This window comes from Salvelinus fontinalis, chromosome 26 (genome assembly GCF_029448725.1).
Source record: "Salvelinus fontinalis isolate EN_2023a chromosome 26, ASM2944872v1, whole genome shotgun sequence".
Lineage (NCBI taxonomy): Eukaryota > Metazoa > Chordata > Actinopteri > Salmoniformes > Salmonidae > Salvelinus > Salvelinus fontinalis.
In genome coordinates this window covers 21,732,124-21,746,123 of record NC_074690.1, presented here as the reverse complement: position 1 = coordinate 21,746,123, position 14,000 = coordinate 21,732,124, and the positions used below count along the sequence as shown (strand labels likewise).

Here is a 14,000-nt window from a genome sequence, read left to right as displayed (position 1 = left end):
CAGTGGGGGGGGGGGGGTGTGCCGCTAGCGCCACGCTGATCCTAGACAGGTTAAATGTTTTAATGTTTTACTCACGTCGGCCATAGAGAAGGAGAGCCCACAGTTTTTGGTAGCAAGCCTTGTCGGTGGCACTGTATTGTCCTCAAAGCGCGCAAAGAAGTTGTTTAATTTGTCTGGGAGCAAGACGTTGATGTCTGCGACGGGGCTGGTTTTCTTTTTATAATTCGTGATTGTCTGTAGACCCTGCCACATACGTCTCGTGTTTGAGCCGTTGAATTGCGACTCCACTTGGTCTCTATACTGACGCTTTGCTTGTTTGATTGCCTTACGGAGGGAATAACTACACTGTTTGTATTCTGTCATGTTTCCCGTCGCCTTGCCATGATTAAATGCAGTGGTACGTGGTTTCAGTTTTGCGCGAATGCTTCCATCAATCCACGGTTTCTGGTTAGGGAAGGTTTTAACAGTCACAGTGGGTAAAACATCTCCTATACACTTCCTTATAAACTCGCTCACAGAGTCAGAGTATACGTCAATGTTATTGTCTGAGGCTACCCGGAACATATCCCAGTCCACGTGATCGAAGCAATGTTGAAGCGTGAAATCCGATTGGTCAGACCAGCGTTGCATAGACCTAAGCACGGGCGCTTCCTGTTTTAGTTGCTGCCTATAGGAGGGGAGCAACAAGATGGAGTCATGGTCAGATTTGCCAAAAGGAGGGCGGGGGAGTGCCTTGTATGCATTGCAGAAGTTAGAGTAGCAGTGGTCGAGTGTGTTACTCGCTCGTGTACTGCAATCGATATGCTGATAGAATTTAGGTAGCCTTGTTCTCAGATTAGCTTTGTTAAAATCTCCAGCTACAATAAATGCAGCCTCATGATATATGGTTTCCAATTTGCATAAAGTCCAGTGAAGTTCCTTGATGGCCGTCTTGGTATCCGCTTGCAGGGGGATATACACGGCTGTGACGATAACTGAGGAGAGTTCCCTTGGGAGATAATATGGTCGGCATTTGATTGTGAGGAATTCTAGGTCAGGTGAACAAAAGGACTTGAGTTCTTGTATGTTGTTTCAATTACACCATGAGTCGTTAATCATGAAACATACACCCCCGCCCTTCTTCTTACCAGAGAGATGTTTGTTCCTGTCGGCGCGATGCACTGAAAATCCTGTTGGCTGTACGCACTCCGACAGCATGTTCCCAGCTAGCCATGTGTCTGTGAAACAGAGTATGTTACAATCCCGGATATCTATTTGGAAAGCAACTCTTGCCCTAATTTCGTTGACTTTGTTAACTAGGGACTGGACATAAGTGAGTAATATACTCAGATGCGGTGGGGGGGGGGGGGGGGGGCGCGCATCCGAAGCCTCAATAGAAGACCGCTCTGGCACCCTCTCCTCCGAAGGCGTTGTTTTGGGTCGGCCTCTGGAATCAGTTCAAATGCCCTGGGAAGTGCAGACAAAGGATCCGCTTTGGGAAAGTCGTATTCCTGGTCGTAGTGCTGGTAAGTTGACGTCTCTCTGATATCCAATAGTTCTTCTCGGCTATATGTAATAACACTTAAGGTTTTCTGGGCTAACAAAGTAAGAAATAATACATAAAAAATAAATACTGCAGAGTTTCCTAAGGACTTGAAGCGGAGCTACCATCTCTATCGGCACCATCTTTATACCCATCACTGGTCTGGCAACATGGTCATACATCCACCACTGGTCTGGCAACATGGTCATACATCCACCACTGGTCTGGCAACATGGTCATACATCCACCACTGGTCTGGCAACATGGTCATACATCCACCACTGGTCTGGCAACATGGTCATACATCCACCACTGGTCTGGCAACATGGTCATACATCCACCACTGGTCTGGCAACATGGTCATACATCCACCACTGGTCTGGCAACATGGTCATACATCCACCACTGGTCTGGCAACATGACCTGAACAAACACCGTACAATTAACAACAACATAGTTGGGTTCCTATTTGCTTTGTTAATTGGATTAATCCCGATGTTCTTGATTTCTTGTTTTTTTGTTGTACTTTTTGTACATTTTAATTATTTGTGTTCTTGTATGTCATTTTACTGTATTGTAAAGAGCTAGAAACATAATACTTTCACTGCACCCGCTAAAACATCTGCTAAACTGTGTATGCAACAGTTAAGCAGATTTTAGGGTTTTGGCTGCTCTAGGATTTGATCACTACTGTATGTCCTGTGGTCTTGACTGTCAGAGTTGCAGGGTTGTGATTGAAAGTCTATCTTTTGGCTTGATAGCTAGCTAGCAGCTAGCTGGCTGTTTGGATTCAAATAATCTGTTTGTAAGTATTACACCAAGGACTGCATGCTGTGTCCAGAGGTAGCAGAGTCAGTCCAGGGACTGTTCAGTGAATGCTCCTAACCGCTGCCAAGATGTGGTGGCTTTTCATGCGCTTTTCAGCAGCCGTGGCATCACCAAAGCTGGGTGCTACATTCCTGGCAATTGAGCACCAGTACCAACACAGCGGCTTCAGTGGAGTGACTGACCATTCAGAGAAGCAGGTGCGGTGCACTGTTGTTTCTCCTTGGCTGTCCCATCAATGCCCCCTCCACTGAACCTACACTGCCTTTCCAGTCCAAACTGGATCAACTTCACCCCAAGCTGACTGAGACCTTCAATCTCTCTCATAAAAAAAGTGTTTGTTGTTTTACTTTTGATGTGCTTTGAGATTCTTTGAAAACCACTATACAAGTTCAAAAATGTATTCATTATTATTATATGAGTAACCCAAGTATGCCTCGTAGGCTAGGTCTACTGCGTAACCTAGGCCTACTGTGTAACCTAGACCTACTGTGTAACCTAGGTGCTACTGTGTAACCTAGGCCTACTGTGTAACCTAGGCCTACTGTGTAACCTAGGCCTACTGTGTAACATAGGCCTACTGTGTAACATAGGCCTACTGTGTAACATAGGCCTACTGTGTAACCTAGGCCTACTGTGTAACATAGGGCTACTGTGTAACCTAGGCCTACTGTGTAACATAGGCCTACTGTGTAACCTAGGCCTACTGTGTAACATAGGCCTACTGTGTAACCTAGGCCTACTGTGTAACATAGGCCTACTGTGTAACCTAGGCCTACTGTGTAACCTAGGCCTACTGTGTAACCTAGGCCTACTGTGTAACCTAGGCCTACTGTGTAACCTGAAATACGTTTTCAAAACGTTTCGTATTGTGTTTTAATTGATCAAATAAACCTATCTATCTATAACCAATACATTTTGATGTGATTAGATACAGTTCCATTGTAAAGTGGAGACCAGTAGGAACTAATGGACAGAGAATAATAGGAGAGAAAGCCTCCGTAAACTATAATGAGAAGACTAGAATATCCAGGCAGAATTGCCTACATAGGGACATGTGTGTCATGTATGTGTCATACGGTCAAAGTTGTCTTCTCGATTGGCTATTATATTGTATATGCCATACACTGCATGACCACACACACACACACACACACACATACACACACACACACACACACACACACACACACACACACACACACACACACACACACAAAACATATCCATCCAAAGAGCAAACCTAAAAGAAAAGATGAAAGTAGGATGTGTTGGCTGACTGACAAGACTGCAGCCAGAGTCTGTCCATTAGCGGTGGAGATGAGAGCAGAGGGCTCTGAGGGAGACGGAGACATCTGTACAGGAACACAGAGAAGAGAGCAGAGCAGGGCTGGGAGCATCTGTGGCCTGGCCTGATCTCTAACAACAGCAGAACCGCCAGTCCAAACCCACCACCTGAGAGAAAACCCTGCTCACTGTTCTGTGCAGAGAGAGAAACAGAGAAACAGGCAGACGCAAGCATGCACACATTTGCACACACACATTAGTGCTGAGCGATTAACCAAAATGTTGGCTAGTTTTCATTTTTTAAACAACTAATTGACCGACGTTGGTTCAATTATTTGAATTGCATTTAGTTATTTTTTTTCTTCTGTAAGCTCGATGTGCAGTTTCTGTAGAGATAAACCAGATCAAGCCTGAACTGTGCAATGTAGTAGGGAGTTGTAGTTTCCAAAAGGTTAATATTCTACATAATTTTACTCATTTTTTGCACTAAACTAACTACAATTACCATAATCCATTGCGTAGCCGCTTAAACTTCTCTGTTCTGTGCGGAGCAAGACAATGAGACTGAGAAGAGAGAACACACAATCGAGAGGGATAGCAGTTGCTACGCGAGCCTCAAAATCTTGATAGTGATCTTGATAGTTGGTATTCAGTAGTCATAAAGGTATGCCTTATTTACTTTGAAGAACTACTAAAATTGTGATTTTGTCAGACAGCATACAGTATGCAGCAGCTCTATAGAGATGAGATGATGACTTGGAAGGAAATAATAAACACATCAAATATTTTATTAAAGTAATGTGACTAAATTATGGTTAATAAGTGATAGGCAGTAATGGGCAGTCACTACCATCATGAGACTTCTATTAATTTATAATTCTGTGTTGCTACAGCATTCCACATATATAATGCATAATGCATTTCATGTAAAAAAGAAAGAATCGAAACCGAAAGCTGTGATTATTTTTTCATAATCAAACCGAAACCGAACGGACTTCAAAAAGCACTAATCGCTCAGCACTAACAAACACACAAAAACCTACCTTCCTCAATGTGTGTTAACAAAAATACAAAAATGTTAATATAAAGTATAAAAAATACATAATTCTGTCCAATAATTAGAAATTCATCTTCACTTTTAGCATTTACCTAAAGCAGCAGTCAAATATTTCTCACTAACCATCATACCCTTTTCCAAGCATGACACAGCAGCCCATGATGAGAAGCAGTGAAGGAAATGCTACATGTCTCCCAGTCAGTTGCTAGGAGCAGATAAAAATAAGCTTCATTACAGCTAATCAATATAAACCGGAGCTGCCATGGTAACAAATCGTGCAAAGCTGCAAAGTAAATGTCTTGTTGAATATTAATTTGAAATATTGAACACACTTTCTATTTACTATGCCACCTACTTTCTTTCCAGAAATCCTAGATGATTTGGAGTAGTCGGCCTATATTTTACATACAAGATATAAAGTTGTTTTAACGGAATCCATATTAGGAAGTCATCAGATAGTTTTGCTTGATATATGAAGTCCTAATATGGATTCCGTATCCCTAGTACGGGATGCCAAAACACAATTATTAGCCACATCCACAGTAGTTTCAATTTAGGTAACTGTACATGTTCTTTGTCAAGGGAATTTGTTCCACTGCTGTATAGCCCACATATAGGATATTAACCAGTAACCATTTGGTTGTGAATTAAATTTGCCTAACCTTTTGGGTTGTGCAGTACTTGGCCCTACACCTTTTCTTTCCAATATATGTTTTTCTCTGTCATCATCACCAGTCTGATACATATTCAACACAACAAACATGCCTGAGTAGAACATATTTATTTAGATTATATTCAAATACATTTCACCCCGCAACTTTCTCACGGTTTGGTTCTTTTACATGTTTCTACAGTGTAAGAGGTGCTGCTGCTGGGCTACTGTTATTCATAGTGACAAGATCAATAAACAAAGATCAGGTAGAATGGGACAATATCAAAACAGAAGTTAATAGTAACAAAACAGAAGAGTCATAGAGGTTAGAATAGTAACACAAGCTGTACAAAGGAAAAAAACAACACTCAGAAACTAAAATCAAAACAATACACAAATCCAACTTTAATATGATATATTTGATATGATATATAATAATTAATATATCTTTACATCTTTTTGAAAGTACCATAATGGTTGACAGTGAACATCTCCAGAATCATTCAAATGTCCCATACATTTCTAGAAAAAGTATGAAAGGAATTAATTTTTTAAAATGTTAAATGCATAAAAACCATATAATCAAACTCTACATGGATAGAAAACTTTTTCTAACGCCCCATGAATACCGAAACTCTCAATGTTCAGATGATATCTATGAGACATTGAGGGGACATACAGTAAGACATTTAGGTAAACAGTACAGTCACATACAGTATAAGGGTATAAAAATGGTGTAAAAATGTAATCATGGAGAAGAACATACAACAGGAGATGTCATCAAACTGTGGTGGTATAAAAACAACTTCAACCACAATGCATTCGGGAAACTGACGTCTAGTCGTACATCAACTATGAATCTCATTGCTGGCCTGTGAGTTTAAAACAATACTCCATATTGTACTAAACAAGTATCTGCCATATCAACATACAGTATGAATCAATACACAATACACAAAACATATAGCATATCAATTTAATGAAATGTTGAAAATATACAAAAAGATCAATGCTTTTGCAACACATTAAAATAGAACTGAGGAATAAAAACACACCCTCTTAAAAAACATCTTTATATTTCCATCTTATTTCCATAATAGCTCTGTTGCCTGACCGTGGCAATATTATGCTTGTTGATTGTCTGGCAAGCCCTAAGCAACATCCTTCAATCCACAAGAGAAAATTATGTTGAAACGTTTACCAAGCACACCTACAGTACACATGCACACACATGTACGGATCCATTCGCACACGTACACACAGTCGCACACCCACGTATTTCTAGCTAATCGCAAGAGGGATTCCTCTGAAAACTACCAATAAAGACTATACTAAAATGTCAGTGATCTTTGGATCTTCGTTCTCTCAGGTTGGGAAAATAAACCCACAGAGTGGCTCTGACAACATAGTTTGGATTGCACTGGTTACAATACATACATCATACTGTCAAGCCAACACATATAACATAATAAGAAATAAACATAATACAGGTTTACACAGTTGGGCTTTAGGATTCGTAATCTTTGAGGAAATAAAAATGCATATACAGCAGTATTATGTTTGTTTGGTACAGTATATAAAATAAGGAATACTTTTGGGGAATTCAATGAACACCAATAATCAGCAGAACAGAAGAGCAGCTTGGCATTTTATTGGGATGACTCGTGTTCTGGAGGCAGCTCTGCAGAGTGCTCACTTGCTGGCACAGTCACAAAGTCAAACAATCTGATTTGAAACCTAAACTTAACAATAGTGTTAACCACACTGCTAACCTTAATGCCTAACCTTAAGACCAAAAATCAAATGTTTGTTTACATGAATTTTTACGAAATAGCCAATTGTGACATTGATTTCCACTAGATGGGCCAGCAGCACTCACTTCTGCCGCCAGGGAAAGATTCATGACAATAAACGTCAAACTGCAACAGGAGAGAGTAATGAAGAAGAAGAAAGAAGGAGAGAAAATGATGATTGGTTGGAAATAATAAAATAAACTGGTAAAGCTACAGAAATATCTACAATTCCTTTGGAATGATCAGGGTGAACATAATGTTTGATTGGAAATAGTGTCATACTGTATAGATCAGGGTTGGGGCCAATTATAATTAAAGTCACTCAGTTAATTCTGGAAGTTATTTAAATATACAATTCAAAAACTGAAAAGGTTTTCAGTATATTGAGAAGTAAATAGTTGAATAGGAATTTCAGTTTTATGCCTGAATTTAAATGTAATTGATCCCCAACCCTAGTATAGATACACGTCAACATCAGGATCTGTGTGACCCTCCCTCCCTCTGGCGACCATGATGACTGATAAGCGAGCAGCAACCACGTCCAAACAATGTGTGTCATGTGACACATTCATTGTCATGTAACCTCGGCAAAAGTAATAGGATTCTAAAGAGAAAAGAAGAAAAAAATGTAAAGAACAGCGAGATATCTTCAATGATTAAACACATTTCAGGATTAGACCAGAAATGCCATACTGAAGGATTTATTAAGTATACTGATTCAGACAGATCAAACAAGTAGGCTACTTGGTATCATGATGATAATTGCGGTCTCGATTTAACGGAAGAAGAAGATTGCTTATATTTTTGGTCAATTTACTACAAAGTTAAAAAATAACATCTGACAAGATACAGCATAGTATCGGTCCAATTATATCTTCATCCCCAACATCTCCACCTTTCCTTTCTTCAATTATGTAACAACCCTTACATAACCATCAGCTAATGAGTCAGTTGCTTTTATTTGACCAGCTGAGGTGCTTGTAAGACTGGCTGTCCACACACAAACACACGCACGCAAACACACACCAGTGTTTCCATTAAGCAATTGCCGGCTTTTGGCTGATTAAAAAAACATTTAAAGCCGATAAATAAAACTGTTGCTGGTCAAAATGACTAGGAGAAAAAAAAGCCAAAATAATGCTTTTTATCATTGATGGAATATACCAGTCGATGGAAATACATTTGACTGTCATGCTCATTTGTCTATTGGTTCATTACCATCATTTAGTGGAATTAACTTGGCCTGTGTATATTTGCGTTAGTCATCATGCATCTTATTTATCCAACACAACTACCACATGCGCACAGCATACAGCTATCTTGAGCGGGATTTCTCCTGCTGCTACTCAGCTGGTTGCTCCTGGAGTAAAACATGCTTTTATAAGCCCATTCATTTCGCAACAATTCTAAATACAATCCTGTGTTAAAAACTGTTTTGGTGCGCGATTAAAAAGAGCTACTATTTTATTTCTCAACTGGTAATTGAAGCGAGCCTCCCATTCACCATTCAAGTGCAGGCAACAGGATATCAGCGCGTCACCCACCACTTTACAAAGTGAGCTGGAGGCAGTATGCATTTTGAAAACATACTTAATTGTTTGAAACCTGAATGTTTTATTTTATATTATGAGGAATTATGAGTTTTACTTTTCTTCAAAGTAGCCTATAGGCTAAATGGGACCATGAAGGCAATTATTTTATAAAGACTTTATAGGCAGCGAGAGTTTCAAGTCTGGGGTAGCTTACAATTTATCATACCATTTCTTCTGTTCTGAGTGCCAGTTATGATTTTCATATGCACAATTTTATGGAACAGTTTCATTTCAATAAATGTTTTAGTTTCTCAAAATCATTGTAATGTGGTTAATCATAAGAATTAAAATGATACTAATCAAAAAATGCGAGATCACCAGCCTCTGCCACATGGAGACATTGATACACCGTGATTCCATTGGCGGCTAAAGACATGAGCGCATGGAACATATAACCTATAGGGCAATGCAATAGTAGGCCAATAACTTCCATTGCTATTTCACATCGAGGATTGGTGATTATCGAGGGGGAGATGGGTGGAAAGATTTTCAAATAGCCTACTGTGAGGATGTATTAGTTTTAATATACTATCATTCGAAATGGATGTAAAAAAAAATACTATTTCCTGCATTTCTACGCAGCAGGCCAAGTACTTCTATGCATACTCAGGCGTGAGGGCTCCTTCAACATTATCAGGACAGAGAAACCAGACACATGCTCATTGCTCACACGTAGCACTCCAAACAAACAATGAAAACATTTTACAAAACTCGTAAATGATGGTTATGAAATAAACCAAAACATGTTTCTCACAAGTCTAGCAGGTTGTGAACTCTGCAAACAATATTTCCACTCCAAGAATGAGAACGGTAAACGACTGTAATTAATACATGCATTAACAGAAATGAATGTAACCAAATAACGGGGATTAATGGTACATTTACTACCGGTGACATATGTAATGGGGAATTTATTTTAAAAAATGCATAAAGGGCAAATAATACACACAATAAAACAATGAATCTCCCGAGTGGCACATCGGTCTAAAGCACTGCATTGCAGTGTTGCGGCGTCACTACATGGCGGGGCACAACTATCCCAGCCTCATCCGGGTTAGAGGAGGGTTTGGCCAGGGAGGCTTTACTTGGCTCATCGCGCTCTAGCGACTCCTTGTGGTGGGCCGGGCACCTGCTGGCTGACATTAGTCGTCAGTTGAACGGTGTTTCCTCAGACACATTGGTGCAGCTGGCTTCCGGGTTAAGCGGGCTGGTGTTAAGAAGCGCAGCTTGGCGGGTCATGTTTCCGAGGACGCAGGACTCGACCTTCGCCGTTCCCGAGCCCGTTGAGGAGTTGCAGCGATGAGACAAGATCGTAATCACGAAATTGGGGCGAAAAAGGGGTTACATTTTATTTATTTTTTTTAACTATGAATGCGCAAGAATTGGCAGGAGACAGACTTGACTATACCTTTGTCACTTACCCCTCCCCTTCTTGTCTCAACATTTTAAATTATACTCAAGACACATTTTCACACATATTTTAGATGCTTTTCACTGACAGCTGCAACCCAATAATTAGCTAGGTCTATTGCAAGGTGTGCTGCCCAAATTGAGGACTCAACAAATAGGCATCAACCTAGGAGCTTGTGATTTGAAACAATTCACAGCAATTTAAAATACGTTAATGATCCTCGACTATTCTGTGGCTGTCATGCTTTCTGGTGAGCTATTTTTAATGATTTTATTTCCCTATAGACAGGAGTAATTAAATAATTATGGCAAATTTACAGTGCCTTTAAAAAGTATTCTGACCCCTTGACATATTCCAAATTTTGTTGTGTTGCAGCCTGAATTAAAAATTGATTAAATTGATTTAGTTTCTCATCCATCTACACAAAACACCCCATAATGAAAAAGTGAAAACATTCTTTTAGAAATGTTTGAAAATGTATTGAAAATGAAATACAGAAATATCTCATTTACATAATTATTCACACCCCTGAGTCAATACATGCTAGAATCACCTTTGACAGGGATTAAATCTGTGAGGCTTTCTGGGTAAGTCTCAAATAGGTTTACATGCCTGGATTGTACAACATGTGCCCATTATTCGTTTCAGAATTCCTCAAGCTCTGTCAAATTGGACGTTGATCATTGCTAGACGACCATTTTCAAACTTCACCATAGATTTTCTAGCATATTTAAGTCAAAACTGTAACTCAGCAACTCAGGAACATTCACTGTCTTCTTGGTAAGCAACTCCAGTGTAGATTTGGCCTTGTGTTTTAGGTTATTGTTCTGCTGAAAGATCAATTCATCTCCCAGTGTCTGGTGGAAAGCAGACTGAACCATGTATTCCTCTAGGACTTTGCCTGTGCTTAGTACCATTCCGTTAATTTTTTTATCCTGAAAAGCTCCCAAGTCCTTAACTATTACAAGCATACCCAAAACATGACGCAGCCACCACTTGAAAATATGGAGAGTGGTACTCAGTAACACGTTGTATTGGATTTGCCCCAAACATAAAATGTTGTATTCAAGACAAAAAGTGAATTTCTTTGCCACATTTTTTGCAGTATTACTTTAGTGCCTTGTTGCAAACAGGATGCATGTTTTGGAATATTTATTCTATACTTATTTTCACTCTGTCAATGATGTTAGTATTGTGGAATAACTACAATGTTGCTTATCCATCCTCAGTGTTCTATCACAGCCATTAAATTCTAACTGTTTTGAAGTCACTATTGGCCTCATGGTGAAATCCCTGAGCGGTTTCCTTCCTCTCCGGCAACTGAGTTAGGAAGAATGCCTGTATCTTTGTAGTGACTGGGTTACACCATCCAAGGTGGAATTAATAACTTCACCGTGCTGAAAGGGATATCAATGTCTGCTTAATTTTTTTTTTACCCATTTACCAATAGGTGCCCTTCTTTGCAAGGCATTGGAAAATCTCTATGATTTAATCTGTGTTTGAAATTCACTGCTCGACTGAGGGACCTTACAGATGTGTGGGTTACAGAGATTATTTAGTCAATAAAAAAGAACGTTAAACACTATTATTGCACACAGAGTGAGTCCATGTAACTTATTATATGACTTGTTAAGCACATTTTTACTCCTGAACTTATTTAGGCTTGCCAAAACAAAGGGGTTGACTAATTACTGACTCTTGACATTTCTGCTTTTAATTTTGAATAAAAAAATAAAATAAAGCATTATTTCACTTTGACACTATGGGGTAGTGTGTGTAGGCCAGTGACACAAAAATCTAAATTTAATCAATATTAAATTCAGACTAACACAATAACATGTGAATAAAGTCAAGGGGTGTGAATACTTTCTGAAGGCACTGTATTTTCATTTACTTCCCTATTGGACCCACCGCTATGCCATTTCTTTCCTGTTCTATTGGTTTTCATATCAACTTTCTTTAGTTGTCTGGAAGCCAAAGGCGCAATCCTAGTCATATTAGCAACCCATCGTAGTTGTTGCATCTTTAGATTTCCCCTCTTTCTAAGTTTCAAGCAGACATTTTTTTCTCTGTCACATATGGAACCGCTATAAGGTGCACTGTTAAGAATGGTGTTTTCCTGTTAAGATGCATTACCATGCACCCAATGCATATGGGTCCGTTAAATTTCTCAAATGGCCAGTAAATTAAAATCTTCCCGGTCCCTCTGACACACACACAGGGCCTGCATGAAGTTGAAGCTAACACACTGTACAGCTTCTGGTTTGCCTCTAAGCATATAGCAAAGCTCCTGGTGATTAATGATTTAGTCTTTGGAGGCCCTATAGTGGTAGGGAATGCTAGGCCATGCATTGCAGGGAAATAATGTCGCTGACCTCCTTGGTAATCTTGATGAAGTGCCTTGTGGAGACCAGGTGCTCCACCTATATGAATCCACAATGAGTCCAGGGGAAGTTACATTGGGCCATCCGTCAAAGCAAAAGAGGATGCCCTCATCTCGCTAACATGAGATGTGTGAGGTGAATAAGGAGGCGGATATGTGGAGAGGTGTGTGTGTGTGTGTGCGTGCATGCGTACGATGAACAAAGCCTTAATGGCAAGAATGATCAAATTTGTAGTAGGTTAGGTTTGAGGGACAAGATGTACTTTAGGTGTACTATAGGAATCAAACATCCAATGGAAAGCCCTTTCACTCAGTGTACAATGTAGCGTTGCAGCAAGGAGGATATATCTAAATGCATTTCCACACTGAATGCATTGCCACACTCAACATCACCATGGCCATAGGCCATCTGGAAACAGAGGACAGAAGGGGACCCAAATACATCTGACACATTAGGATGTTTTAGAAAACCCTTTAGAGACAGGCTCACTGCTCCCCAGACTGCCTGACTGCCTGGCTGCCTGACGTCCTGGCTGCCTGACGTCCTGGCTGCCTGCTACAGCATTCAGAGATTTGAACAGAGTTCATTAATAAACATCCCATAATCAAGCCAGTTGTTAGTAATGAAGGATATCATGTCTTACTACTAATACAAAAAGTAATAATAATATTGAAAGGGCAAAATTTGTATTTTAAAGGGCATTACAGTTTTTCCCGGATGAAACTATCGTTGCATATGGGTTACATGAATTCAACTGAAAACAATAAACAAAACAGAATTATGTCATTAGACAAAAACTTGATGTTGTGAAACATGTATCCCAATCCATCGACAAACACTGTGTATTCCAGTAGTGTTCTTCTCTCCTGTCAGTTATAGGGTTATTCTAGCTTCCAATGGTCTGAACAGTGATCTCCTGCCAGTTATAGGGTTATTCTAGCTTCCAATGGTCTGAACAGTGATCTCCTGACAGTTTTAGGGTTACTCTAGCTTCCAATGGTCTAAACAGTGATCTGTCCGTTATAGGATTACTCTAGCTTCCAATGGTCTGAACAGTGATCTCCTGCCAGTTATAGGGTTACTCTAGCTTCCAATGGTCTGAACAGGGATCTCCTGCCAGTTATAGGGTTACTCTAGCGTCCAATGGTCTGAACAGTGATCTGTCAGTTATAGGGTTACTCTAGCGTCCAATGGTCTGAACAGTGATCTGTCAGTTATAGGGTTATTCTAGCTTCCAATGGTCTGAACAGTGATCTCCTGTCAGTTATAGGGTTACTCTAGCTTCCAATGGTCTGAACAGTGTTCTCCTGTCAGTTATAGGGTTATTCTAGCTTCCAATGGTCTGAACAGTGATCTGTCAGTTATAGGGTTATTCTAGCGTCCAATGGTCTGAACAGTGATCTCCTGCCAGTTATAGGGTTACTCTAGCTTCCAATGGTCTGAACAGTGATCTCCTGCCAGTTATAGGGTTACTCTA

At 39.9% G+C, this 14,000-nt stretch overlaps 1 protein-coding gene across 1 annotated transcript in view; it reads right to left on the bottom strand.

Moving 5' to 3' along the window:
* Positions 1 to 5,455: 5,455 nt before the first annotated feature.
* The window catches only part of LOC129823922 (phospholipid phosphatase-related protein type 5-like), a 44,047-nt gene continuing 35,502 nt past the window's right edge, over positions 5,456 to 14,000 (bottom strand). Inside the window, exon 6 of the mRNA XM_055883040.1 lies at positions 5,456 to 7,740. Within this exon, the coding sequence (XP_055739015.1) occupies positions 7,711 to 7,740 (30 nt within the window). The 3' untranslated portion in view covers positions 5,456 to 7,710. The remainder of the gene's footprint in view (positions 7,741 to 14,000) is intronic.